This window comes from Poecile atricapillus, chromosome 1 (genome assembly GCF_030490865.1).
Source record: "Poecile atricapillus isolate bPoeAtr1 chromosome 1, bPoeAtr1.hap1, whole genome shotgun sequence".
Taxonomy (NCBI): Eukaryota; Metazoa; Chordata; class Aves; order Passeriformes; family Paridae; genus Poecile; species Poecile atricapillus.
Window position 1 is genome coordinate 25,958,972 of NC_081249.1, and position 25,021 is coordinate 25,983,992.

Sequence of the window (25,021 nt, forward strand, 5' to 3'; positions counted from 1 at the left end):
GATAAGGAAAAGCAGTTGAGGAGCATCTGAAGGTGTGTGTGCTCAAGTGGCCCAGCAGGGAAACACCAAAGAAAAAGATAATGAGTGAAGAACAACCTTCTAGGAGCTCAGGGCAGAGTCATCTCCAGCCAAGACAACCACAGATGACTGTACTACAAACTGAAAATTAATAGGCTGTCACCAGGCAGGATGGCTCTATTTGCCCTTGACAATCAGTGGTGGTCTGGGAACTTCCTGAAAATCCTGGTTCAGACTTCTGCTTTTAGGACATGTCCTGCAAGTCAATTGTTGTTAGTCTTTTGTTTCGTATTTCCTATTTATAGTAATTAAGTAGAACAAAACAAGTAACCAATAAAGATACCACAAATAATGTATGATTGTGCCTAAAAATAGTTACTCTAGAGAGAGCAGAGCACCTCATAAGCAACAGAAAAAAACATTATCATGCTTTTAACAAGAGAGGAAAATGCTTTAGTCGTGAGAGCTTGGGTAGAACAAAAACCAATAGAATCAAAATTGGTCTTAACTTATATTTGTGTTGTGAATATTTGTATAGCTAAAATTAGCTCCCTTGACTCAGTGCTGCATGTTTGGATGTGTCATAAAGGTCATGTTTGCAAACTTGTGATATTTGCATAATAGTTGCATTTTGTTGGTGTTTGAATACATCCAGAGCACATAATTTTTTTCATGTGTTTTGATTCCAAGAGCTTCACAGTGACAGCACCATGCTGTCTGTAAGCTGGTAAATGGAAATCAGATTCACCACAAATTAACAAAAGATGCTATCTGAGCTCTTCTAATTATATGTGGTTTGGAGGGAAGCTGTGATTTCTTTTATCAAATGAATCTGAGGTCGAATATTTCTCTTCTTTTTCCTGTGAGGTTAGATGCAAAGGGCCTGGAAGTGGGTAATAGTCTTCACAAATCACTGTTGCTCTCATAATTGGTGTTGTTGATACAGTTTAATGTTGATTTCTCCACAGTTACCGGATTTCAAGGATGGAAAAAATATCCTTGTTATTTTAAAACAGTAATTTTTTGTTGCTTTTCTTCTCCTGTTGAGCTATGAAGCAAAGATAACTTCCCAGCAGTGTGTTCCTGCCACCCCAGCGCAGTTAACTTCATGCAGTTGCTAGAGCTCAGCAAGCCCCTTGTCCTACCTGTTTTTATGAATATATACTTGTTAAAGACATGAAACACTAATAATGTCTTTCAAAAGAAATTTTTACATGACACATGTAAGAATGTGTGTGAAGAAGCATTGTGTCTGTGAATTGTACCCAGTGGTGCAAATGCCATGGTATCTAGCTCATCAGCAGCTCTGCTGCAGTGTAGGTGTTCAGCTCTGCTTTACCTTCTGTACATAACCTGGGAATGGGAAATCTCATTTGAAACACCCACACTCATTTCTTTTATTGTTCTGCCCCTTCTGTTTCACCAACCTGGAAGCGAAGCAGCCAACTGAGCAGGGCAGAGGGTGTTGCATGAATGAATTCCAACTGGTAAGAGGGTTGAGTTCAGTTCAAGATGGAGATTCGCCTACTTAATTCTGAATTAACTTTTTTTTGTTTCTAATTTAGTTGATTTTTTTTCTCCCGATTGCTTCTACTTGCATGCAGTTGACGTTTATCAGCAGAAAGTCGCACTGCCATCTGGTGTCAGAACTGCTCACAGGAGCCAAGGCATTTGCCCAGGAAAAATCTAATGTGGTGAATTCCTTTCTATAAAACTTCCTAAGCACTGAAAAAGAGAGAGACTGTTCAAAATAAACTGTCCACACATGAGCCCTGAAAAAAAAGTAAAAGTAAAAAAAGAAAAAATGCCGTTGTTTTATTACTGGGAAATTTCAGTCTGGGTAAAGAGACTTGAATGTAAACGCATTTGCTGCTTCTTTTGTAGGTGGAAGAGGGGGAGATGGCTGCCCTGTTATCACCTTTCCAGACTATCCAGCTTTCAGTGAGATTCCTGAAAAAGAGTTTCAGAATGTCCTGACCTACCTGACAAGCATTCCAAGGTGAGCACCTGTCTGGAAGAAAATATTATCTACTAAGGGACTTTACACATTTGATCCCTTACATGTGGTGTAAAAGTCAGGCTTGGTATTTAATTAAAGAAATGGAAAATTAAGCTTATGGTGCAGATTCACGAAGTGTTGGTTAGTGCCATCTATCTAAGGTAGCTGTTAGATAAATTGTGTACTGCTATTTATATTTAATCAGAAAACTACTTCCTGGTATGTATGAATATAAGTTCCATGATAGACATCATCCTCTTGTGTCTTCACTTCAAGATAAAACCTTGTATCTTAGAATGCAATATTCTGTGTTTCAATTGAGCACATGTATAGTTGTGGCAGAATATGCTAATTCCTGGGTGCTGCTCAGGATATTATGCAGTGAGGGAACACTCTGTATCTATGTGCAGAGGTTTGTCCTCACCACTTGAGCTGTTTCCCTGGCTTAGCTGAACATAGTGTCTGCAGACTTACAGAGTTTTGTCTGAGGGTGCAAAGCAAGCCCAAGGATTAATTCTGACTCTCTCAGAGGGCACAGTGGTGTTACCAACGGGCTGCTCAATAAATATTGTGATTTTTGTTGACAGTCTGTTAAGGAATGAAATAGTGGGCTCAAAATCCTGATGGAGGTGATGAAGGCAAGTAGCAGAATAGACAAGACTAGACTTAGACTTCAAGAGAGGAAATTTTGGGCTTATTCAGGGAACTGGTAGGTGGGATACAAAGGAAGGCAGTTCTTATGAGTAAATCTGCTGCAGAAGGCTGCCAAGTTTTGAAGGACAGCATTCTCCAAGTACAGGAATGGTACGTCCTGGAACGTGAATAGACGTAACAGGAGACTGACCCCACTGTCTGAAAGCGGACTTGTGACTGAGATACAAAGGCAGCATACAGGAGGTGAAAGCAAGGACAGGCTACAAAGAAGAATGTAGATATATTTTCCAAACATGTAGGGATGGCGTCAGAAAAGTCTAAGCACACCTGGAGCTGAGGGACAAGAAAAAAGGGACATCAAGGACCACTTGAAAAAACTTCCGGTGCTTTAGCAGTACAGGAAAAAACAAAGAGAATGTGGAGCTGTGCTGAATGGACTGGGCAAATTACTAGCAGCCAAAACAGATGAGGCTGAGACACTTGAGTTCTTCACTTCAGTCTTCCCTGACAGTGTCTCCCAGGTCTGTGTGTTCAGAGAGGGAGTTCAAGGAGGAGAATGGCAAGCAATGGATGAGGACAAAATCAAGCATCTCTTGAGAAATCTTGACCCAAATCTAGTGTTTGGGATAAGATGAGCTGCTTTGTGAGTGCTGAGGACACTGTCATAGTAAGGTTGCTCTCTATAATCATTGAAAGGTTTTGAGATTAGAGGTAACCTCACTTTGATCTGTGAGAAAATTATGGAGTGTGTCCTCTTAAAACACACTTTTGGGCACATAAAAGAAGGAGGTGATGGGGAGTAGCCAGCATGAATTAGTAATTATGCTTGACCAGTCTATTTCTAGGATGACAATGCATCAATGGGGCAAATCTGTGCGTGTCTTTTGCCTCACCCTAAGCAAGACTTGCAACTGAGCCTCCCCCAGCACTCTTATATTCACTCTGAGTTGTTACATTTTAGCAGGTGAGCTGCTGGGTGGGTAAGTGCTTGGATTATTAGGCTCTAAGTGTTTACTGGCTGATATTTTATCTGGAGACAGACTTCCTCAGGGAACTGTACATATCCATGCTGTCTGATGTCCTTGGATCAAGGATCTGGACTAGGAGTTGGAGTGCATCCTCATCAGGTTATACTTGATGGAATCAGCCCCTCCTGGTTGTGCTTCTCAACACCTAGTTTGTCAGGGAATGAAACCCTGAAGCTCAAAGCCACTTTTTGCATTTTCTTTGTTTATCCTTGTGGTGGTTAAAGTGCATGGGGGTAAGCATCCCTTGATTCTATCTTGGGTACTGTTTCTGCAAATAATTATATTCTAAATTCACATCTGCTTCTCCTTTAGAAAGTCCTTGGTGGTGCACTTCATGGTGGCCCACCGATCTTCTGCACAGAGTGGGGTTCATGTGAGAAATTCTGACCAGAACAAACATCATCTGGTACAGTGGTGGAGCACTGAGTGCATCCCAGCACACCACTTTGATAGGAGCTGACTTTCTGGAGGTTTTTCTTGCAGTCGCTCCTACTTGACAACAATTACCCTGTGAATATTGAGCCAGAAGTGGCCATTCCTTAAGTCTGGCTGTTCTTCTAGGATTTCCTTGTTTCTTTAATTTGTAAGTATTTAGAAAGAGAGGACTGTTCTTTGTAAACAAAGGAGGAAGCCCCCCCGTCTAGATGTTAAGAATAAGGTATTCACTATTGTGAATATAACATTCTCTAGGCTTTAAGTGATGACAGTTCAATTTCAAATATTGTAAAAATAATGCTGTTGTTAAGATATTGATAAATGTACCACCTTTTTATGTCTGAGGATCTATAGAACCTCAAAGGGCTTATGACATTCCTGACTGATATTTTTGCTAGCAGTGTCAGAAGCTTACTGTGCAAAATTGTGTTTGTGAGGCCTTGTGCAGGTTTATAGGAATAAAAAACTACAGAAGGGACATTAGTCAGATGCCAGCATACATCCCCTTGGAAAGATGTTTTGCTATTGATATGTTACATATATTGATACATGTATAACCATAAGAGGGGCAGTGCTGCTGTTCTTGAACTGGGATATTTCTAGTGCTCTTAAAGGTGGTGTAAGGTAGGATTTTTTCCTGCTATCTTAGTGTTCAGATACTGGTTTAGGTGCTTTGGAAGTGGCTTTTAAAGGAAGTGGAGGCAGTTAGTTTTTAGTTTTTCAGTTGGTTAAAGAGGTGTAAGGAGTACAGATTTACAGAAAAGATGGAAATGCCGCTCACAACTCTTACACAGGGACTGCCCTCCCAGGTTATTGTCATTTAGCTTATCAGATATGTAACCCTCTCTTTTGGCTGCTCTGACAGACTAAGGGGAAATGGACTTTTCTAAGAGTAGAGACAGCAGAGCACAGACACATTTGGAGCCACCTCAGTTCCTCAGAAAACTGCTTGTTCTACTTGGCCCTGTACAAGATCACAGCAAGGGGTTGGCAGCAGTAATTCAAACCTCATTGTCTGACTGCCTGGAGTCGCATGTTAAGGGAAATTATATTTCATGGGGTTGACAGTAAGGAGCTACTAAGAGCTTCAGAAGAAAAGATCTTTCTGTGCTCTGCAGTAGAGTTTGCCCAATAGTATATTTACTGGTACAATAAATCTTAGCAGTTACTGCAGGTTTTCAAGATCTCTTCCAAAGTGAAAGAAGGCTAGCTTAGGACTTTGTTGAAAGAGGAAAAACTGAATCCTCTCAACCTACCTTTTTATTCCTTCTAATTTTATGGATAAAGATGACCTTGTCACCTCCTGCTGTGTCCTTGTTTTGTATTATCTAAACACTGGGTTTCACAAGTTTTTTCTGTGTGAACTTTCTCTTGTCTTTTTCACAATAAACTTTAATCATGAAACAAAAATATATCTTGTGGGGTACCTTGCATTTAGGAATAGAACTGTTAAAAGTTGCATGTTATCAACTTTTGGATCATGGAGTAGAATAGTGTAAATAGTAGAGCTCTTAGCATGTGCTTAGATGTGTAAATGCCTGATACATGAGGATGTTAAGAAGGGACACAGTGGAAAGGGAATACCTCATCTCAGTTTAAAGGTACTCAGTTAACCTTGGTGCAGCCGTATAACATTAAGCAGAGAGCTGAACCATATTCTTCAGGTGGGTGTTGTTAATGTCGCAAGGTAAATTCATGTTCCATAGGTGGCTGGATAAAATGTGATGTCTAACATATGGTTTGTAGTGATCTCAAAATATTCAGTACAGATTGTTGCCATAATGTGTGACAACAGTCCTGTGCCTATGTACTAAAATATCGCTGCTTTGTCAGGAAAAAAAACAATGGATTAAGGATGAGTACAATAGACAGTAGAAGATTGCAGCTAATGCTTTTATAACTTCTGTTTTGGTATTGAAATATATGTTGTAAAGGTATCTATGTAATGCTTCTGAAGCAGGTTTTTCCTTTGAGCAAATAATATTGTTATTATTATTATTGAAATTTAAGATAAAGTTTTATTAAATAGGTGAGAATTGTCTTAGAAAAATACATAGGCTACCCAAGTAGGAGAATCCATAGCAGTACTTTCTAGGAAGAGTAGTTTAACTGAAATGCTGAATTGGTACAAATACTTAACATGTAAATATTGATCCACATGAATTAATAGTTCTTATCAATGGAGTTATAGAATACAGTAATATCTCTAGATAAAGTGTCTGTAAGAAGTGGCAACTTCAAATTCAACTGTGTTTCAGTAGAGGACAGTCAGCCATGTCTTGTATCCTTTTGGGATATTTTGGGATTATGTAGTTGGTCTGATTCTCCTTCTGCAGAGAACATCTCCTATTACTTCACTCTGTGAGTCCCCTGGGGATGAGGGCTGAGCTCAGTAGGAAAAAAAAGCCCCACAGATGAAGGTTCTCTTCTCCCTTAGCTGAGGAAAAAACACACAACCTCCAAACACCATCATTCTTACTGCATAGTGGGAGAGGCAGCTGTGCCAATGTACCTTTTACATCACATGTACTGAGGCTGAAGGAAGAATATTGCATTTCAGGGCATTCAGTTTTGAAACTGAAAACTCTGTTTTGAAAGTTTCTTTTTTTTATTTTTCTATTGACCCTGGTAAATAGACTTTTAAGATTTGCAGTGTACCTTGAAGGCAGGTATTATTCATATTTAATTTCTCTTCATCACAGCTGTTTTTTGAAATGTATTTTATTAGCTTAAGTGTGTACCCATTGCTGGTATATGAATTTACCAAACATGGGTAGTAGCATGACAACTTGCTCCAAAAGAAATTAATAGATAATTGCTGTGGTTAAAAAAAACTTAACTACACAGTATTTCTCAACATATGGTTTTGCTTCTGGTTAATTAGCAGTTTCTACTGCAATTAGAAAACAATACACTGTTTATGAGAACAAAAGAGTATAGTTTTAATGCTTTTCTTTCCTGCTTATATAGGCTCATCTTTGAACAAAGAGAGCAAGCTAAAATTCTTGTGGTCACAAGAGATTAAAAAGCTAATATTTTAAAAGTATAAAGCTGAGTCTTAAACACAAAATCCCTTTCAGGAGGAATAAGTAGTGTAGATTAGAAAACTCAAAACAGGTTTTGATGGCCTGTTTAAGTCCCATACTGCTGATTAAGCATGATACATGGGCCTGTTTTGCTTGTATTCTCCCAGAGCCTTGTACAGCTTCTCTTTGTAATGCTGGTCTGTCCTACTGCATGATCTTGAGCATAACTCAGGTTAACTTGGCACGTTCAGCAGTTTCCTGTTTTGAAAGGTGTCCGTCAGTTTCCTGCCAGGGAGAGCGTCCCCTTCTTTGAGATTCCTGAAGGTTTACAAATGCTTGAACACCATGCAGCCTTCCAAAAAATCCTGTTGTTTTTGGTACTCTCTGGTGTAGGAAACTAGGGAGCCATCCTGTCCAAGTAACAGAACAGAACGAGATGACCTCTGAAAGCGTTGATGTCCGACAGCCCAGCAGCTCTGTAGTTAGGGTTTGCTAAGCTTCTGGAAGACCCCTCCTTCTTTGCTATACCAGCTTCCCACTGTTTGGGATAGCACTGGAAAACTCAAAGAGAAATGTGTGTGCTAAGCCTCTCAGTGTGTTCAGACCCATGTGGGCACAGCAAAGCATGATGAGGTGGATTTAGGTAGGGACCAGAAGGACACGCAGCAGCATGGGTGTTGCTGGAGCTAGCAAACCTCTGTGCAGGGACACAGGAGAGCTCAGGCCTCACACAGCTTGGAATTCCAAGGCCAGTCTCCTTGACATAGATCCACCACTGTGCTCTGAAAGCAGCAGTGTTGGGGTAATGATGTGTTTTGAGCCTGTAAGTCTGTCAGAGTCCAGCAAAAAGCCGGTGTGGGAGGGTGACTGCCTGTGCTTGCTCATTTATGTGCAAACTGAATGGGCAGCCCACCACTAGCTAAGAGCTAAGCACTTTTGTTTTATGGAGTGCCAGGGATGAACATCACCACATAATGGGAAAGAGGTGCCAAAAAACAGATGCTCTGACAATTCATACTGACGTGCAGAGCAACAGCTTTGCAGCTTCAGAGTTTATTTCTGTCAGCTGTGCTTAATTTCGCTGCCCTCCTCTTTGTTGGATTACAATCCAGGCTGAAGATATGAAACCTGTACCCTGCTGTTACCTTGGCAGCCCCTCAAATTTGTCAGTGAGAATATCCCAGGACTTCCAGCAAAATCTATCACGCTGCGTGTACCCTTCCTTTCTCAGAGCACAGCTGCCAAACAGTTGTAAATACCATATGTTGCTGTAAGCAGACAGGGAATGTAAGGTCTTAGGTTTGACTAAGAGTGTTGTATCTTAAATTTAAAGCTTTTGTGTCAGATACATACCCTCACAAGATGAAGGTCAAAGCCCAAATTGTTACTTGGAATCTGAATTTTTACTAGGTTTAGAAATATTTACACTCGTTTCAAGGTCTTTTAAGTGCCTTAAACTTGTTTTAAAGCCCAGCCCTGTGCAGGTAAAGCCTTTCCAGTCTTTAAATCCCATTTACACTTTTAGGGTTTAGAGGATTTGGGTAGTATGTATGACACACACCATCCGGTGGTAAATTTAGTCTGCTAATAAGACAAAGTAAATTAAGCACTGTAAAACTGTGAAAGTTAATTACTAGAATTCTGGACTGTCACAAAGGGGTTTTTATTAGTCCAGTATTAAATTCAGAGAATTTAACACCCTATTTAAGTGTAATGGCACAGTTCTGAAATCAATTGGGCAGCATTCCCTGTAAGGTTGTTCCAATACTTTTTGCAGTAGCATTAGCGGTTGTTGCAGTGTCCTGGAAATATGTATATTTCCAATATTGCAGTTCTGAGTAGGTGTAAAAATGCTTTTATGGAGTTGGTCTCAATAGTTCTAAAATGAGGGTTACACAGGCTTTCTGTTGCTCAATTTACTTAAGCTTAAACCAACATGGAGCCTTTTTGCCTTTATTGACCTATTTATCCTTAATTGTCCCTCCAGGATAATGTGACCTACTTCAGCCATCTGTAGTTAAGTCTAAATATGTCCTCAAAGTTGTTGTCTTTCTTCAGACAGTCCTTCTAAAAGCAGCTCTGCATGACCTGAAGAAATCATGCTGTGTTTTCCATTTAGAAAATTATAACTCTTCCTTAAAAACTCTTCTTTTACTTAATTTCACACACTAAAAGAGGATCTGTTAAGCAACGATTGTTAAATTAATTTTTCTTTCACCTGCAAAAATGCATTAAGGTCGCTCTGATTTTAGTTCCTTGGTAGGATAAAGCTTGTGGGGTTCTGGGCAGCCAGAACTAGATGATATTCTAGGTCCCTTTCAACCCAAGTCATTCTATGAATTTATGAAGTTACCATAAAAAAGGCTGATGGGTACCATGGAGAGGCAATAAGTGCACACGGTACAAGCAGATGTCCAGGCCCAGGCAGATGATGATGCCTGGACACTTTACTTGTTATTTTTAACCCTGGCTACATTGGCTTCCCCCCCAACAGCATAAGCTTTTTGGAGCAGAAAGAAGGTCAGCATATATGTTGGAATGTAGCCAGCATTACTGTCTTCCACTCAGTTGTGGTTAAGGAGGAATTGCTGAAAGTGGAAGAGGGGCTGATTTGAGGACCTAAAGGAGCGCAGGAGACAAAGAGCAGATATAGGCACCAATGAAGGAAGATACTGATGCCCATACCTCTGAATCTGAGTGGGTAGATAAAATAAGTATGACTTGAAAGTTATATAAATAGGCATAAATATTTTAAATAAGGTGTATACCAGTGCTGTCCATTTGGCTGAGGAATATAAGCAGTGCTTGAGACAGAATTACCTCACATAAATGTGTTGAGGTTTGTATCCCAAAATGTCAAGAGACCTAGTTCTGTGCAGGATAAAGACTTCTGGTTGCATTTGAGACCAAGGCTGGAGGGCAGCTCTCCTGTTTGTTAGTGAGTTGGCATTTCCCTTGTTGCCAGGACATCTCTGATAGTAGCCCATCTTCCTTGTGGGCTCTTGGTCTGCTGGCAGTGCAGTGAGCTGTTGTAACAGTCCTGTGACTGAGGAATTTTCAGATCAGGCATGGGCCTACACATAACCACTTCTGGCTGTCTGGCCTACAATCATTGTGAAGCTTGGATGAGACTTGAGTTTTGAATTGTTAATAACTGCTTAGACAAAGCTCTTTGAAGTTGCTCTCATTATTTTTTCTCCTGTTTTATTTTTCTATTTTTTCTTCCTGCTTTTAAGATCTCCTGTCACTGACACAACATCATGTGCAATTATTCTTGCCTATGCTTATAAAGTGGCAAAAGGCATTTATTTTCATGGTGTTATTCTGCCAGGCTGTATGATTCTGCTCATCTCTTCTGCTTCATGAGCAAATTTTAATAACTTGTCTATGATGGTTTTTATTTATGCCACCTCACAACCCAACATCCGTCTAAATTCTTCTTTGCCTGCTTGCCGAGAGATCCTAAAATGCAAATTTGGTTATCTGATGGTTCCCAGTCCTGAGAAAATTGCAATACAGTGTGTTTTAGACATGCCTGGGGCATGAACTAATAACAGCTCAGACCAAAAGTGAGCATAATAGGAAAGGAAGGGGGGAAGGTTCTCATCAGTGGTACCCTGGATAAGATTTAGTGAGAGTTAGCTGGAATGTGGAGAAATTAAAAAAAAAAAAGATTCATAGTTGAGGTAGGGAAATGCATCAAATTTCTTATCTGAGCCTTGTCTAATGACAAAGCTTTAACAAGTTCAGTTCCAACACAGAAGCTCAGATTTTCTTAATTTCCTGTGCAGCTTCATCTATATCTGTGAAGGGAAGGCACTATCAAAACCAAAATAGACAGTGTAAATGCTTTGGGTTTTTTAATGTACATTTAAAAATAAATCTATTCACAGAATTTCAGTATAGAATTAATTAGATTGTAGAATAGCATGCATGTTGTTTTTTTGGGGGTGGAGGGAGGGGAAAACATTTTTATTTTCAAAATCAGATTTGAAGCATAAGTGTCAAGAAGAAATGGTGCCTCATTGCTTGCAGATTGTGCTGCTGCTATGGAGTGTCACAGCATCAGCTGTGTTGGGTGAAATGCAGTTGTTAGTGCCAGGAGCTTAAAAGATAATAATTTTTACTTGGCATTCGGCGATTTTGGACAGACCACTAGAGGCTGCACTTGCATAACAGCACTTCTGGCTGTCTTATTTTAAATTTCTTCTGCTGGAATTCCTTCTCTTTCTTATATTTCATCATGAACAGTGGCCAGCCTTAGTTTGAGCTGGGTAGGTTTTGCCTTCCACAGTTACAGTTCATTGAGCTGGCTATGGCAGGGCTCAGTAATCAAACAGAACAAATTTTTCTACATCAAGAGCCTTCTTTTGTGTTGAAGCACAGTACAGGTTGCTCACTGGTGAAGCAGTGTAAAGAGTTGATGGCAAGCTTTTTCCCTGACTCCAGAGATGAGGATATGGAGAGATAGGTGCGGTGCAGTGACTTCCACACCACCAAGCACCAGCTTTGAATTCAGCACCTCAGGAAGTTTGAGGTGAGCCTGTTCCTTAGGTCTGCTTTGGATGATTTTTCAATGAGATAGAAGAGGTGGACACTTCTGCACTAGCTGACTTCTTCAGTGCTTTCAGCTGAAGGGACAGAGGTTACAGAAACTAAAGCCAAAATTATATTAATTCTGTGTGAAATGATAGAATTAATGTATGAAGTTGTTAATCATTGCGTTCCTATTTTTGCCCCATATGCAGTGCCGTGTACCATAAATAGAGTGCACCTGTAATTTCTGTTTTTTCTCATAAATATTCCTGGAATAAGAACTGATTACTGATTACTGATAGACACCTCAGCTGAAAGTGATTCTGGTAGGAATCTGAGATGTCACAAATGAGTATCACCACAAGATGTCAGGCCCACTGTTTGAGTGGCAGCCAGAATGTCATGCCAGTTTGCTTTAGGGGCCCAGCAGGTCTGCTAGGTAGCCAAAGAGCTTCATCTGGGTGTTCATAAATTCTGCCTTTGATAGGAACAATTCTGTCCTCAGATTTGTTCAGTATACTTGATCTCAGACATACAGCTACATCTGTGGCAGAACTTGGCATCAAATTGCTGTTTTCTGTCTGGGTGACTGAATGCCATGACAGCAGCATGCAGTTGTATATGCAGCCGTCATTTGGAAATACATTTTCATTCCATTTATTTTCTTGGCAGATGGTTTCTTTGCCACTGATATCTCAATTACAATGCAAGTCTCAAATTTTCTGTTGTAAAAATAGAAAATATAATTCTAAAGTTTGCTAATTTAGCACAAGTGTAGTTAATAGGAAGGTATTACTGTCCAGCTTTCAGAACACTTCCAGCTTGTCTTAGGGGTGTAATTACTTTATGATTATGTATGAGATAATTCCATGAATATCAAAAATGATAAATTGCAAGTTCAGAATATAATTTGTAACATTATGTAACTTTATAACATGTAAACATGTTACATTTGTAACACATTCTAAAGGATTATAACTTCTTTAATTTGCAGGCTATTCTTCAGTTAAATGCTTTTAAATTTAATTTACGTGCAGGTTTTTAGAAAACTCATTAAGATCTGAAATAGCAGCAGCATTACAAAGCAGTATTTAGCTTAGATACAGTGTTAAAACCTACAGGCTCACTTTGCAATTTAAACGAGGAAGTTCAATGTAAGAGCTCATATGTCTGGTTTATAGTTCTTTTTCAGTTCCTGCTGTCTCTATATTGTTTCAATCAGGAACCTTCTGCAGTGAGGCTGGGTACTTTGGTCTATAAAAGCCTGCAACATCTGAGGCTTTCAAACTGGAGCTTTGTGGAGTGTCATATGTATCAGGCTATTTTCATAATTTCCTCAAGAAATGATCAAGTCCTCAAGAAAGCACAAGTCTGCTTTCTTATCCTCAGAGATGGTGGCTTAAAATGTTAAGTCCTTAAGTTTAGTTTTACTTTGGATTGTGAGAAAGAAGCTGTTATAAGATAAAAATATTTAAAGACCAGATGAGTACATTATAAAATTATTAAGCAGTTTTTAAACATTTTAAAATTAGGGGTACATGCCAAATATGATATTTCTTGTGCCTTTTTTTAAATACCCAGCAGCTGGATTTCTTTTGGAATGAAGTGAACTGGCCAGTTCTGAAACAAAGCGAGCTTTACAATAATGAGCAATCATGAATTGTAAGAAAATGAAACTGCTCTAGATCTAATTACTGTTTAGTGACTGGGTACCACGTTTTGTATAATGTTACAGCTGAATTTTTCTTTCTTTTTCTTTTTCTTTTTTTGTGTGTGTGTGTGTCAAGTTCATAACCCATTAAATTATTCTGCTCTAGGAAGCACTGCATCCTCTAGGATGTAGCTAATGATCAAATTGAAGTAGTCTGGGTTACCCTACATGAGGGACAGGAGGAGAGGAGATCTGCAGCAAGGCTATGCCAGGTGAACTGTTACTGCCCTTTTCCTTGCTGGCAAACCAGCATAAAACTGGTAATGTGAAAAGTCACCACAGGGCTTAGCTTATTTTTTTTTTTCCTTTCTTAGTTGCTGTACTGGAGATTTTTATCTTGATTTGTTAATGCCATAAATCTCACATTCTTCACTATATGATTTGACCATCTTGTAGAGCTTATAAAGGCCACTAAGGAGGTGGCTCTTCTCTGCTTCCATTAATTGTTGGGGCATTCGTGGTTTCATTTTTTTAATGTGTGAAGCACTGATGATGAAGAAAGAATTCTTGTCTCCTCTTTACCCCTCAAGAAATCATTCCTAGCAGCAATAGGAGAGATGGAGAAGTAGCCTTTGAGGTGGCTTAGGTTCAATCAGTTGAAGTTTCTTGTCTCTACAAATGTAGAATGCAAAGTTTCTCTTGGGAAGCAGCAACTTTACTCATTAAGTGTCTGATTTCCAGTGGCCTGTTCCTAAGCAGAGTGACCTATGATGAGTGGGTGAGCCAATTCCAAGTCCTTCTTACATAGGTTTACATTTGTATGCCAAAAAAGTAATGTGTGCGTGTCGCTGTGCTGTGGGTGAGGAAGCTTTGAGATAGGGTGGTACCAGAGTTCTGCTTACAATACAGATCGCTGCAGACATTGCCTTGGTGCTCTGTTCTATGCAGTAACTCCTCCTGAAATGTTACTCAAGTCCTACACGATGGAAATAGCTGCTCAGCCCTTGAGAGCAATAATTTCTAGTCCATTTGTATGCCGAGGTAGTTGAGGTAGGGAACAGTCCTGACTGTAATGTACACCAATTGTTTAATAATAAAGCTCTAAGACTGAAATTCAGTTTTAAATACGTGGACTTATGTAACCTAAAATGCTGTACAGAATTTCAAACGTGCAAAGGTTTGCTACTTCCCAGCCTCTGGGATGAACCCAAAGATGTCCTTTGTTTCATTTATAGCAGAGATCAATGTTATACTAACTGCTTTCATACAGCAGTGTAGAAGCAGTAGGAAATTCTTTGTGTAGCAGTTGTCACCACCCATACCTTGGAGAAATACAAGGATCTTTCAGAGGATGTTTATGTAATTGCTTCCACACACCCCAGAGGGAAGTTTCTTTCCACAGTCCTATGTAGTATAAGCTTTCCCACCCTTTCCCCCAAGTGCATGAGCTAATGAGTCTTGCAAACAGGACAAAGAGATGTCCCCATAATCTAGAGCTGGGGAGTCACCAAGGAAAATTCAGTTCCTGCTCTACAGTCTACATGGCAAAACTGAGTGCTTGTTGGGCAGGTATTTCAGCCTCACTGACACTGCCTCCTGATGGTTTTACACTAGCTCCCCGAGACAGAGGGAGGGGTCTGAGCAGAAAGTCTACCCTCTGCTGCATTTTCTCCTGTCCTCTCTGCTCCTCTTCCTCTACTTTCTGCCTTTCTAACCTGGCCTTTTGTGAGTTTGCTGGACACATTTCCTGCAGAGGCAGGGATGGTTCCCTGCCTTTCTAAAAATGTTCTATTCTTTCTTCTGGTGAATAAACAGAAGAACAGTACTTATCCCATGATGTTTTGGGTTTTTTGTTTCAGTCTGGGTTTTTTTTTGTGCATGTACAAAGGAAGGAAATACTAAATTTGAAGTAAAAGCTTATATAAATTATGTTTCAGAAAGTACCGGATACAAGTTAATACATTAGATACAACAAAGGTCATATGGGAAATGTTAAGAAGCCTGAATAGACAGGTGCTTCTGCTAAGATTTTCTAATATTTTTCATTGTAAGGGCTGCCTTCTAGTAATTTACAACTCTTCCAAATTTTCTTGTCATTTGTGAGGTGCCATCTGATTTTATGGTGTAAATTTCAGTCAACAGAGCTGAGTTGTTCCTAAGACTTAACCTATTCTGCTTTTCAAACATTGAAACAATTGTTTGAGAAGCTCAAGCATCTATTTCCTTTGTTCAAGGACTCAGACTTGACACTCAGAAGAAGCATGGCTTTTGTATCATGAACGTACCTTGACAAAAATCTGCCTAAATCCCAGGCCATGCTAAGCAACTACTCAAGCCTGTTGCCAAACATGTCCTGCTTCATCCTGGGGCTGAGCAGGAGCTTCTCTGTGGTTACAGGATGAGCTGCTCTGCAGCCAGGTCTGCTAGCAGGGCTGAGAGCAGGAAGGCTGTGGCATGGGATGTGAGTGCCACCTCTTGACCAGCAGGCAGTGCAGACAAGCTGCTGGACTCCACCGGCAGGACCACAGCTGAGGGAAGTGTCCACCAAAGGGAAGATCCTGGGAGATGGAATGGGACGTAGGTTGGAGGATGCAGAGACTGTGATATTCAGAAAGGGGTGAGAACTGATGTAATTCATCCTGACAATCTAAAATTAAAAAGCGGGGGAAAAAAAAGACTTTTTGAACTGTTCTTGGGACAGGGAGTGATGAATGGGAGAGACAAATGTCAGTGGTGGAGACAAGTTTATTGGAGAGTGATACAGAGGCATGAGAAGATGTGAGCTAAGCTGATGAGCACAATGCAGCTGGACCAAGGCAGGGAAAAAAGCTTGATGAGCTTTTGATGATCTGTGCCCATCAGAGCATGCTTCTGCTGAGACACTGAGCACAAAACAAAATGCATTCCTCTCAAGCACATGGAGGAATAGGGATAAATCAGGCTAAAATGTAATAAATATCAGAATAAAATGTAATAAATATGGCTGAGGGAAAGAGGGAACTCAGAATTAAATCAGGAGCCAAAGGAAAATTGAGTATGTGCTTATTTCCAAAGCCCCGTTCAGTCTATGCCCCAGAAGAGAGGAGGGTATTGCAAGGTGTCTTGCAACCCCATATGCAGGTGCGTGTCTGGCAGCAAGGAGAGGTCAGTAGAGCAAGGGTACATTGGCAAACAGACCTGTTTTCAATATTTACTTTTCTTGAATACATGACTTTGTTCTCTTTGTAATGTTCTCAACTTTGTTGTACACAATGTCTTAGTTTGGTTTGTTGCTTCCTGCCTGTGACTTGCTGGAGCTGGATCCCAGACTCCAGAGCCAGGCCTTTGCAGCAAGGCACTGTTGTCAAGATAACAAATACTTTTCCCACCCTGTTTGATTTGGAACAGGTCATTTAATTTATTTTTTTTTTTTCCCACCAGTCTATATTAATGGAGTGTTAACAGTTTGAAGTCAGATGCTCAAGATTTTGCCACCAGGTCTCTTCTAGGCAGCAGTGGGGAATCCTGGCTTTTATATCTGAGCTTGCTGATTCATGCAAGCACACAACATATTGGATCCTTCTATTTGATCGAGTGGAAAAAGAAGGTTGGCTGAAGACATCTTTTGGGCTATCTTAGAGATGTGCTTTTCTTGGTTAATTCTTCCACTTAAGTAAGCCTTGTCTTTTTAATTTTTCTAGGATAATGATATTAAGATCTGCTTATTGTCAGGTGTTGAGGCAGGTGATTAACTGTGTGGAGTTGCCATGTAGATAATTTCTGGGATCCCAACTGAGCCTGTATTTTTGTGTGCTCTTACAGAGAAATCCTGTTGATGCTCTTTCAGAGTCACTAATTTTATTCATACTGCACTGAATTATCAGTAGTTTCTTAAAATTTTATACAGATGTTGCATTTAGGTACTCTGAGATTATGCTTCCTCTGAGGAAGTAAGGAGGGATTTCAGGGCTCCTGGGAACTTCTACTGAGCAAGTTAAATAGCTCATTTTGAGTCTTAATATACTCTAAAATCCACACTGACTCCTGTGGGGATAGCTGTAGCACTTTTTTGACTCCATTCATCCACATTAAGGCTGTGCACCCAAGGAGTTTGTTTTGCCATCTGATTGTTGTGGCACATGATTGCTATCATAATTTTATTTTGCTCAGTCACTAAAGGTTAAAATTGAGAACTTTAAACAGGGAACAGGAAGAGGCTAATATCAGTCTGGATCTCTCTCCTCCTCTTGCCCTTTAAATAAGAAAAAGAAGAGGGGAAACTTTAATTAATCATGGAAATATTTGGAGTGGGAAGCATATTGCTAATATAAAGCCCTATTTGTCTGCAGGGGTTGTCAGGCTTACAAGGCAAGTGCTCAGATGTTATTTATCAGTGTTGTCCTAACCCAGAGGCAAGAGTTAAGTAACATGCACTAAATGTGGGCAGTGAGGATTGCTTCTAACATTCTGCTGTGCTGAAAGGACTGCTTAGCTTCTTCTGAAAGTAAGCAAGGGTTCCTTTTCATTTCTAATGATTATTCATGTTTTCCACTAGATAGAATGTCTGTAAATTTGAGAGATGCTGCATTTTGTAAAAGAGAGGGAATAAACTGTGAGTCCTGTTTAAATTTGTGATTTTGAAGAGTAGCTTAAGATGACACATCTGAGTACCTGTGTTCTTCACCCTCCTAAACATCCTCTTACCATTATGCTACTGACACAACTTATGAAGAAAAGCTGGTGTTTCCGTGATTCAGCAATCTTGAATAAAGAATCCTGACATTCTGCTGTGTTGATTTTTATTTTTTGCTTGTAAGATATTACCAAAACAAATTGGTGCACAGTATTTCTAAAGGTCACACAGTGCCACAGCAGGCCTTGCAATAAATTATCAGAAATAAAAATACGGCACACGTGCTGAAAAAGGAGCAAATATATGGGAAGACAATAAATCTGAGTCTGTCTGCCTTGTATTTGCCTGCTGTTTCCATTTTGACTGCGATTGGCTGGCACAGGCTGCTGCTGGCATTGCACAATTGGCTTAGATGGGGAATTACAAAACAGGAGCATACCCCTTGGTCAGGGCTCGGTAGCACATGCAGCTGAGCACAGGCAAAAGAGAAAGGTCACCCGTACACCAGGATTTGAGCAGCATCTCTCTCACAGATGTTTCCATTCCAGAGAAGTGCCTCTGAGCTCGTTGTTCTCGTCCGGGGGCTGAAGAGTTTAAATGCCGTGAGGTTTTTTTGTTTCAGTGAATGTGAAAACGCACCTAGGAAGAAGTTTACAACCTGGAGGCATATGAGAATTTCAGATGCGTGGAGCAATATAATGGAATGATCAGAAGGATCTGTGTTTTTAAGGAGTTTTAATTATCAGTGAAGAGGAAGACAATTCAAACAGAAGGTTAAAAGCAGATGCAAAAGGAAAACAACTTTATTTTGATCCTGAAAATATACTGACGACATCATGAGGAAGGGATTATATCAGCAACAAACAGTGGAGAATCAATCAGTCTTATTTTCTTCTGAAATAATCCCTGGGCAAGAAATGTAAATACTATCTTTTGTGACAAAGAAGAATTCATTATTTGAATACATTTTGAAGCTCTGTGAAACGCTGTGGGACTGCTGCATCTTTGCTATGGTGTATAGTCTATCTTTATTTAAGATACTTATATGAAGAAAACTCAAAATTCAAATTGACAAAAAGGTCAAGCTACTTTTTTTTTTTTTTAACTATTTTTTAAATTGCTTTTCTGTGTAAGAGAACCAGGAGTTACATTTGTACTTTTAACTAAACTTCTTTGTTTTCTTCTTTCCTCCTCCAAACTTAGTTTACGAGATGCTGGAATTGGATTTATTCTTGTCATAGATCGCAGACAAGACAAATGGACCTCCGTGAAAGCTTCCATACTGCGGATAGCAGTGAGTACTCTTTGAAATGACTCCTTAGAAAGATTTTTCTGTGTTGAATCTTCCTCTTACGAGTGCAAAAACATGGGGTTTTTTTTTCTCTTCAACAGTATGTCAGCTAATAGATGATACAGAAGGTATCCAGTAGGTCTTTTGTATCCCAGAGAGAGCATCGGGTGTCTATGATGTGCTTTTAATGCATTTGGCAGCTCAGGACATCTTCCTAAGTATGCACTTGGAAAGAGTGTGTGTGTGTGAATGTGTGAGCATGCAGCTCTCCCAGGTGGGAGCTAATATTTGCATGGACACCCCGTGTGTCCCCATACAGTTTGGGTCCACTTTTCACTATTCAAGTGAACTTCCCTTTTACAAAGAAATGATGGTGAGGCTCCTGGGTGAGTTTAGGACTTGGAAAGAGTTCACATAGAAAAACCATTCTTGTGATGTTTGATTTAAAACCAGGATTACATGTAAGCAAGAAAATCTTATGTGCCTTCTGTGATCAATCAACAGTACATGCTCTTAACTTTCCCAGTCTCCCTTTCAATTAATATTTTTAAAATCAGAAAAAGAATCTTCTTAGAGGCTTGGTGGTTTTTTTCTTCTTTTTTTTTTTTTTTTTTTTTTTTTTTTTCAGAAGCAGGGAAGGACAGATTCATGTTTATCATGTGTTTATTCTACTGTTGGTTTACTTGTTTTTGGTTGGTTGCCTTTTTTTTCTTCCTTGTTATCCATGCTTGAATTGTTAGCAGCAGCAGTCTTTCCAGGAAAGGCTGATAAACAAAGCTGTAAGAATTTTTTTTTTTATTTTTAATGGCTGAAAAATTTTAACTTTGTAAGATAAATGTCAAATTGAAACACTAAATGTCATTTTAATGTGGCTTGATTATGGCCAAACAATTTTTTGTTTATTATAAATTAAAGGTAGTACATTACTCTATACTACATTTAAAGGTAGTATATTACTCCCACTATATGATGGTTTATGAATGAATATATAATGATATAATATTCCCACAATACAACTTTTTACACAATAATTATGGTAGGAATGTTAAAACATTGAAAATACATTGAAGTATCAGCAAAATTTGCTTTTGCAGCTCATCTCAAAGTTTTGAGATGTAGCATTGAGCAGATTCCAGTACTGAAAATTGAGAGCAGAGTAATTTAGGATGAGTGAAGGAAAAGGACACTCTCTGGAGGTTTGGAATCTCTTTCAAAAGCCAGTGCTGTAGTTTCTGTTCAAGGACAGATAAGTGTTGCACAGATTATTATTAGGTCCTTTTATTTGAATAATTGGGGTTGTAGGGGTTAGGGAGCAACTACAGACAAGTTGCTTGTAGCCATGATAACATTTATGGCAACCTCCAGTGTGTGTTATTTTGCTTTGAAGCACAGTGAGCAGAACTGAGCAACTATTCCCCATTATAAGGGATCTGTCACTGTCCTGATGGTGTTGGTGCCTAAGGGATTTGCCCAGAGAAGGTTGTTAAGTGCAGGAGCACTGCACAGTTGCAGTACTGCTGCTGATGGGTTATTTTGCTTTTTGCAGCTTTTCTCATTTGTCTGTGAGCTTTTTCTGAAAGAAGAATCATGCTTCTTAGCTGAAGTCTAATCTGTTAAAGGCATGATTTTTCATATTTGCTTCTCTTGTTGAACAGCAGCAGTGTTGGCTTTGAATTGCACCCATGTATATATATTTATAGCAATCCTCTTGTTGGTCTTCAGGGACAGTCACATCAGCCCTGAATACTTGAAAAATTTTTGTTCCTATTCCAAAAGAAGATGTAGTGAAAAATTTTTTGCTCTTGTCCATCATATCTTTGCTACAGTATTTGATATAAATGAAATCTAATGCATTTCAGCTGTCTGTTGTTTAACAAAAAAACAAAGCCAAATATACAAGATATGTATATAGTGCCAAATTAGAGTGGTCCTATTGATAGAAAAATATTTATTTTGAATGGCTCAAGGGTAACTGGAGACTTCAACTTGTTTGGCTTTCCTGACAGTGAGAGTTGTCTTTTGGTGGTTATGAAGCATCTGAGTGTTATTTGGGCAATCCAGATTGCACTCGATGTCTGAAAGCCTGATAGCTCTGGCAGTTTCCATCACAGAATCACAGAATGGTTTGGATTGGAAGGGACCTTGAAGATCATCTAGTTCCAACCCCCTCCTGCCATGGGCAGGGACACCTTTCACTAGACAAGGTGGCTCAAAGCTCCAGCCAAGCCTGGCCTTGAGCACTTCCAGGGACAGGAAATTCCCAGCTTCTCTGAGTAACCTGTTCTAGTGCCTTGCCACCCCCATAGTAAAGAACTTCTTCCTCATGTCCCTCCTAAACCTAGCTCCTATCAATTTGAAGTCATTCCCCCTTGTCCTGTTACCCCCTGCCCTTGTAAAAAGCCTCTGATCAGTACTTCTTTTTTTTTTTCTTTGTCTTTTTTTTTTTTAATTTTGGATTGCTAAATCTTATTGCTGTGTGTGAGGATAGGAGTCTCATGTTATTTGAGAAGAGAGTTTTGGTTGTCAGTTTATTTGTTGTCATTTCTGTCATTTTTCCTGTTTTTTCTCTAATCATCCTGAAGGGGTTGACCCTCTTGATTTGTGAAATCAGAAATACCAGCATAGGATGCTGTGGTTGGAGCACTGCCCAAAAGGAATATCCTGGCTGGAGCATCTGGCCATCACTAATACCCTGGCTACTGTATGACATGTATTTGTAAGCACTGAGCAGCTGTTAAACAGAAACTCATACTAGCATGTATTTGTTATTATTATTTCCTGTTATTTTCAGGATTCTTCATACACATTTGATTTCTACTAGTGGCTATTTGAAATAATGTTTTGAAAGAAAACTAACAAAATGGTTTATTTCAGGCTGAAATTATTGTGGAAAATATATTACTAAAAATTTCTAAGCTTCATTTTATCTTCTTTGTTGTTAGGGGTACTTTTTTTTCCTGGGGTAGAAAATGAAGGATGATGAGCTGAATCTGTGTTTCATGCTGATACTTAAAGGTTGTTGAAGTCAAGACTCTGGAGATGAGGTTAACCTATTTTTGCAGACACAGTGGAAGGTCAGTGACTGCACCGCTCGCCCAGGATGGCTGCTGCTGCAGCACATGCAGTGCAGTGGGACTGAGAGCAAAGCCAGAGGCCTGGGCTGAAATGTGGCCCTTCTTTTCCTGGGATGTGACAGAGATTGTGAAAGAACGTGCCCAGGCATGCAGACTTTGCTATTGTTTTATTCTACTTGATAAAAGTTGCAATGGGCAGGCAGCCCAGGATGTTGTTGTTAGCAAGTGCAAGACTTGCAGACTCTGTGGCTTAAGAGACGCTGCAAACAACATTATTCTTTTTCATTTTTCACCTGATTTAGCTTAAAGGATTAGCCTAGGAAGAATCTGGTCTACTGGGATAGTCAAGGCTGAGAGGTGAAGTTCTGGTAGAGCTTCCAAGAGCCAAGTTTCATGTTAAGTATGAAGTCTTGATAGCAAATTGTCATGTTGTTAGAGAGATGGTAGAATTTGAAATTTTCTTTCTTACAAGAAAGATACTGAAGTTAGTAGTTGTAAATTGTTCACTTGTATTATATTATTGTTTGAGAATATGAAATTTTCTCAACTTTTTGCCCTGTCACTTGCAGTAATTGTTCTAAATATGTTTTAGAATGCTCTGTTTTCAGTTGAGCACAGTATTGAGAGTATAAAGTGACATGCAAGACCTTGCTGAACCTTTTAGCTCCTGGGGCTGGGCAATTACATAGTCTCATGGATAAGTGTGCAAGAAGGAGCAATCATGCTGCCTGGTAAAGCAGCCCTGTATTGTTCCAGCTGAAGCTGGGTGAATGACAAATGCCAGACAAATTGATCCACTTATCCTTTCCATACAGTTAAAAATTACTTTTTTTTTTTTTTTTAATTTTCTCTCCTAATTTCATTATACACAAACTTTATTATATTCAATCCACAGTTGTAGGAGCTTTTTACTGCTCTCTTCACAGTTCCAGTGTTCCATGTATTTTCTTTAAAAAATGAAGTCTAAGTCATTACATTGTATTAGTCTCTTGTTGTCCTGTCATCGTTGTCTTCCTCCATCTAGAGGGAAAGGTTGCAATGTGAACTCACTCTTTTAGACAAACAAAAAACTGCACTCAACATTGTGAAAAGTTTTGCCATAGCCATTCATCAACCTCATATTGAAGGTCCAGGGAAAATAAAGTTCCTTGGTGTGTAGAGAATAACGTACCTGTGGGCCACTGCTCTTGAGTAAGCAGTTAGGATGAAGATTGTTTGGGGGTGGTAGTGAGGAATTTTTATCCAGTTATAAAACTTTGTAGCCCTTTCTAAATGTGACAAGAGATGGGTTTTATTCAGCCTCCTGGAGAAGAAGCTTGCTTTGTGATTTGCTCCTGCTAACTGAGGATGCATTTCATGCAGATTTCATGCCTTCTGTTTTGGGCTGCCTTGTCCAGAGCACTGCTTTTCTTAGCTGTTCATAAATCAAAATGCGGTCTTCACTGTAACAGCAGCTTAGCCCATTAATTTCTTTGAAGATCAGGGCCAAGACTGCTGGCTAGCAGGAAGGAACCAGAAGCCAATGGACACAGCACACCAGAGTGCTTAGGTTGGACTTGATGATCTTGGAGGTCTTTCCCAACCTAATTGATTCTTTGATTTTGAAATACCAGCCTAAATCTTGCAGGAGTCAGGCAGTCCCATTTTTGTGCCATCTGAAATCTTATTGGTTTGATATCCAAGGTGAGAAACGCTGAATTGCAGTAATCCATCTTTGAGTTCTTTGGCCTTGTTTATAGAGATGTTGAGTTTCTTAGTGAGTTCTTGATGTAGAAAAGATACATTTTGGAAGTGTTGCCCCGTGAAAGGCACTATTTTATTTTTATATGGGATAGGTATTTCCCATTAGCCCAGTTTCTAGTTAGCTCTTTGCATCATGTCCTGAAAAGTATAATGACATTTCACACTTTGTACGGCTTAACTTTGAAAATACTGCTCTTTTTTCAGCCCCAGTCATGTTTCTCATTTTGTTTGGATTTAAGACTAGAACTTGGCAGTATGATGAAGCTGTGACAGTATCTGTATTAATTTTGTGGCTGCTGTTATGAATGAGTACAGTAAATGATAAATTAGTAAGTTTATTTTGAGATCAGTATGATTTTGTCTGATTGCTTTGGATGTTTTGAAACTATTACGCATGCAGGCACTTTTGTGGTAATCCTTGTGTAGTTAGCAATTTTTCTTTATTTTACATATTTGTTTAATATGTGAAAACAGAGAAGTGAGTCACTTAAACTCAGAAAGCAGGATCCTAATGTCACAAGCATTAAACATAGATCTAATGCAAAACAGTTCTCTATGTTTTTAAAACTAGATTTCAAGCTGCTCTTTTTATTAACTGATTTAATTCAAGATTCTTTCATGACAAGAATTATGTGTAAGGCACTTGTTCATTCTAGCCAGGAATAAACAGTCTTAAAAAAAAATAGGTAAGCAAGTACTTACTAGGCCCTTTATATACAGAAGTATTTTGGAAAGAAGTGCTCTGTGGCTTATGGCATACTAGTAAGTGCAGAAAGGGAAACACCACCACAGAGTTTGGTAATGTGGGTATTTTGAAGCTGTTCATAAAATGAAAATTAGTCTTGTTCCAAATATTTTGAAACAGAAGTACTAAAACCAAGTCAAGTATTAGCTCTTTGATGGCTCATGGTTATGATATTTCTGCAAGCTGGCTTGACTTCAGGGTCAGTACTG

At 39.3% G+C, this 25,021-nt stretch overlaps 1 protein-coding gene across 18 annotated transcripts in view; it reads left to right on the top strand.

Annotated features, from left to right (window-relative positions):
- The window catches only part of MCF2L (MCF.2 cell line derived transforming sequence like), a 151,928-nt gene that overhangs the window by 94,492 nt on the left and 32,415 nt on the right, over nt 1-25,021 (top strand). For 15 of the 18 annotated variants that reach the window (XR_009276541.1, XM_058828727.1, XM_058828789.1 and 12 more), the window contains 2 exons: nt 1,903-2,017; nt 19,163-19,253. Coding sequence is in view for 15 of the 18 variants with exons in the window: in XM_058828727.1 (XP_058684710.1) it covers nt 1,903-2,017; nt 19,163-19,253 (206 nt within the window). In the remaining 3 variants the exon portion in view is untranslated. Of the gene's footprint in view, nt 1-1,902; nt 2,018-16,784; nt 17,000-18,581; nt 19,039-19,162; nt 19,254-25,021 lie in introns of those variants that run through there. The other 3 variants (XM_058829129.1, XM_058829122.1, XM_058829111.1) reach the window with 3 other exon arrangements.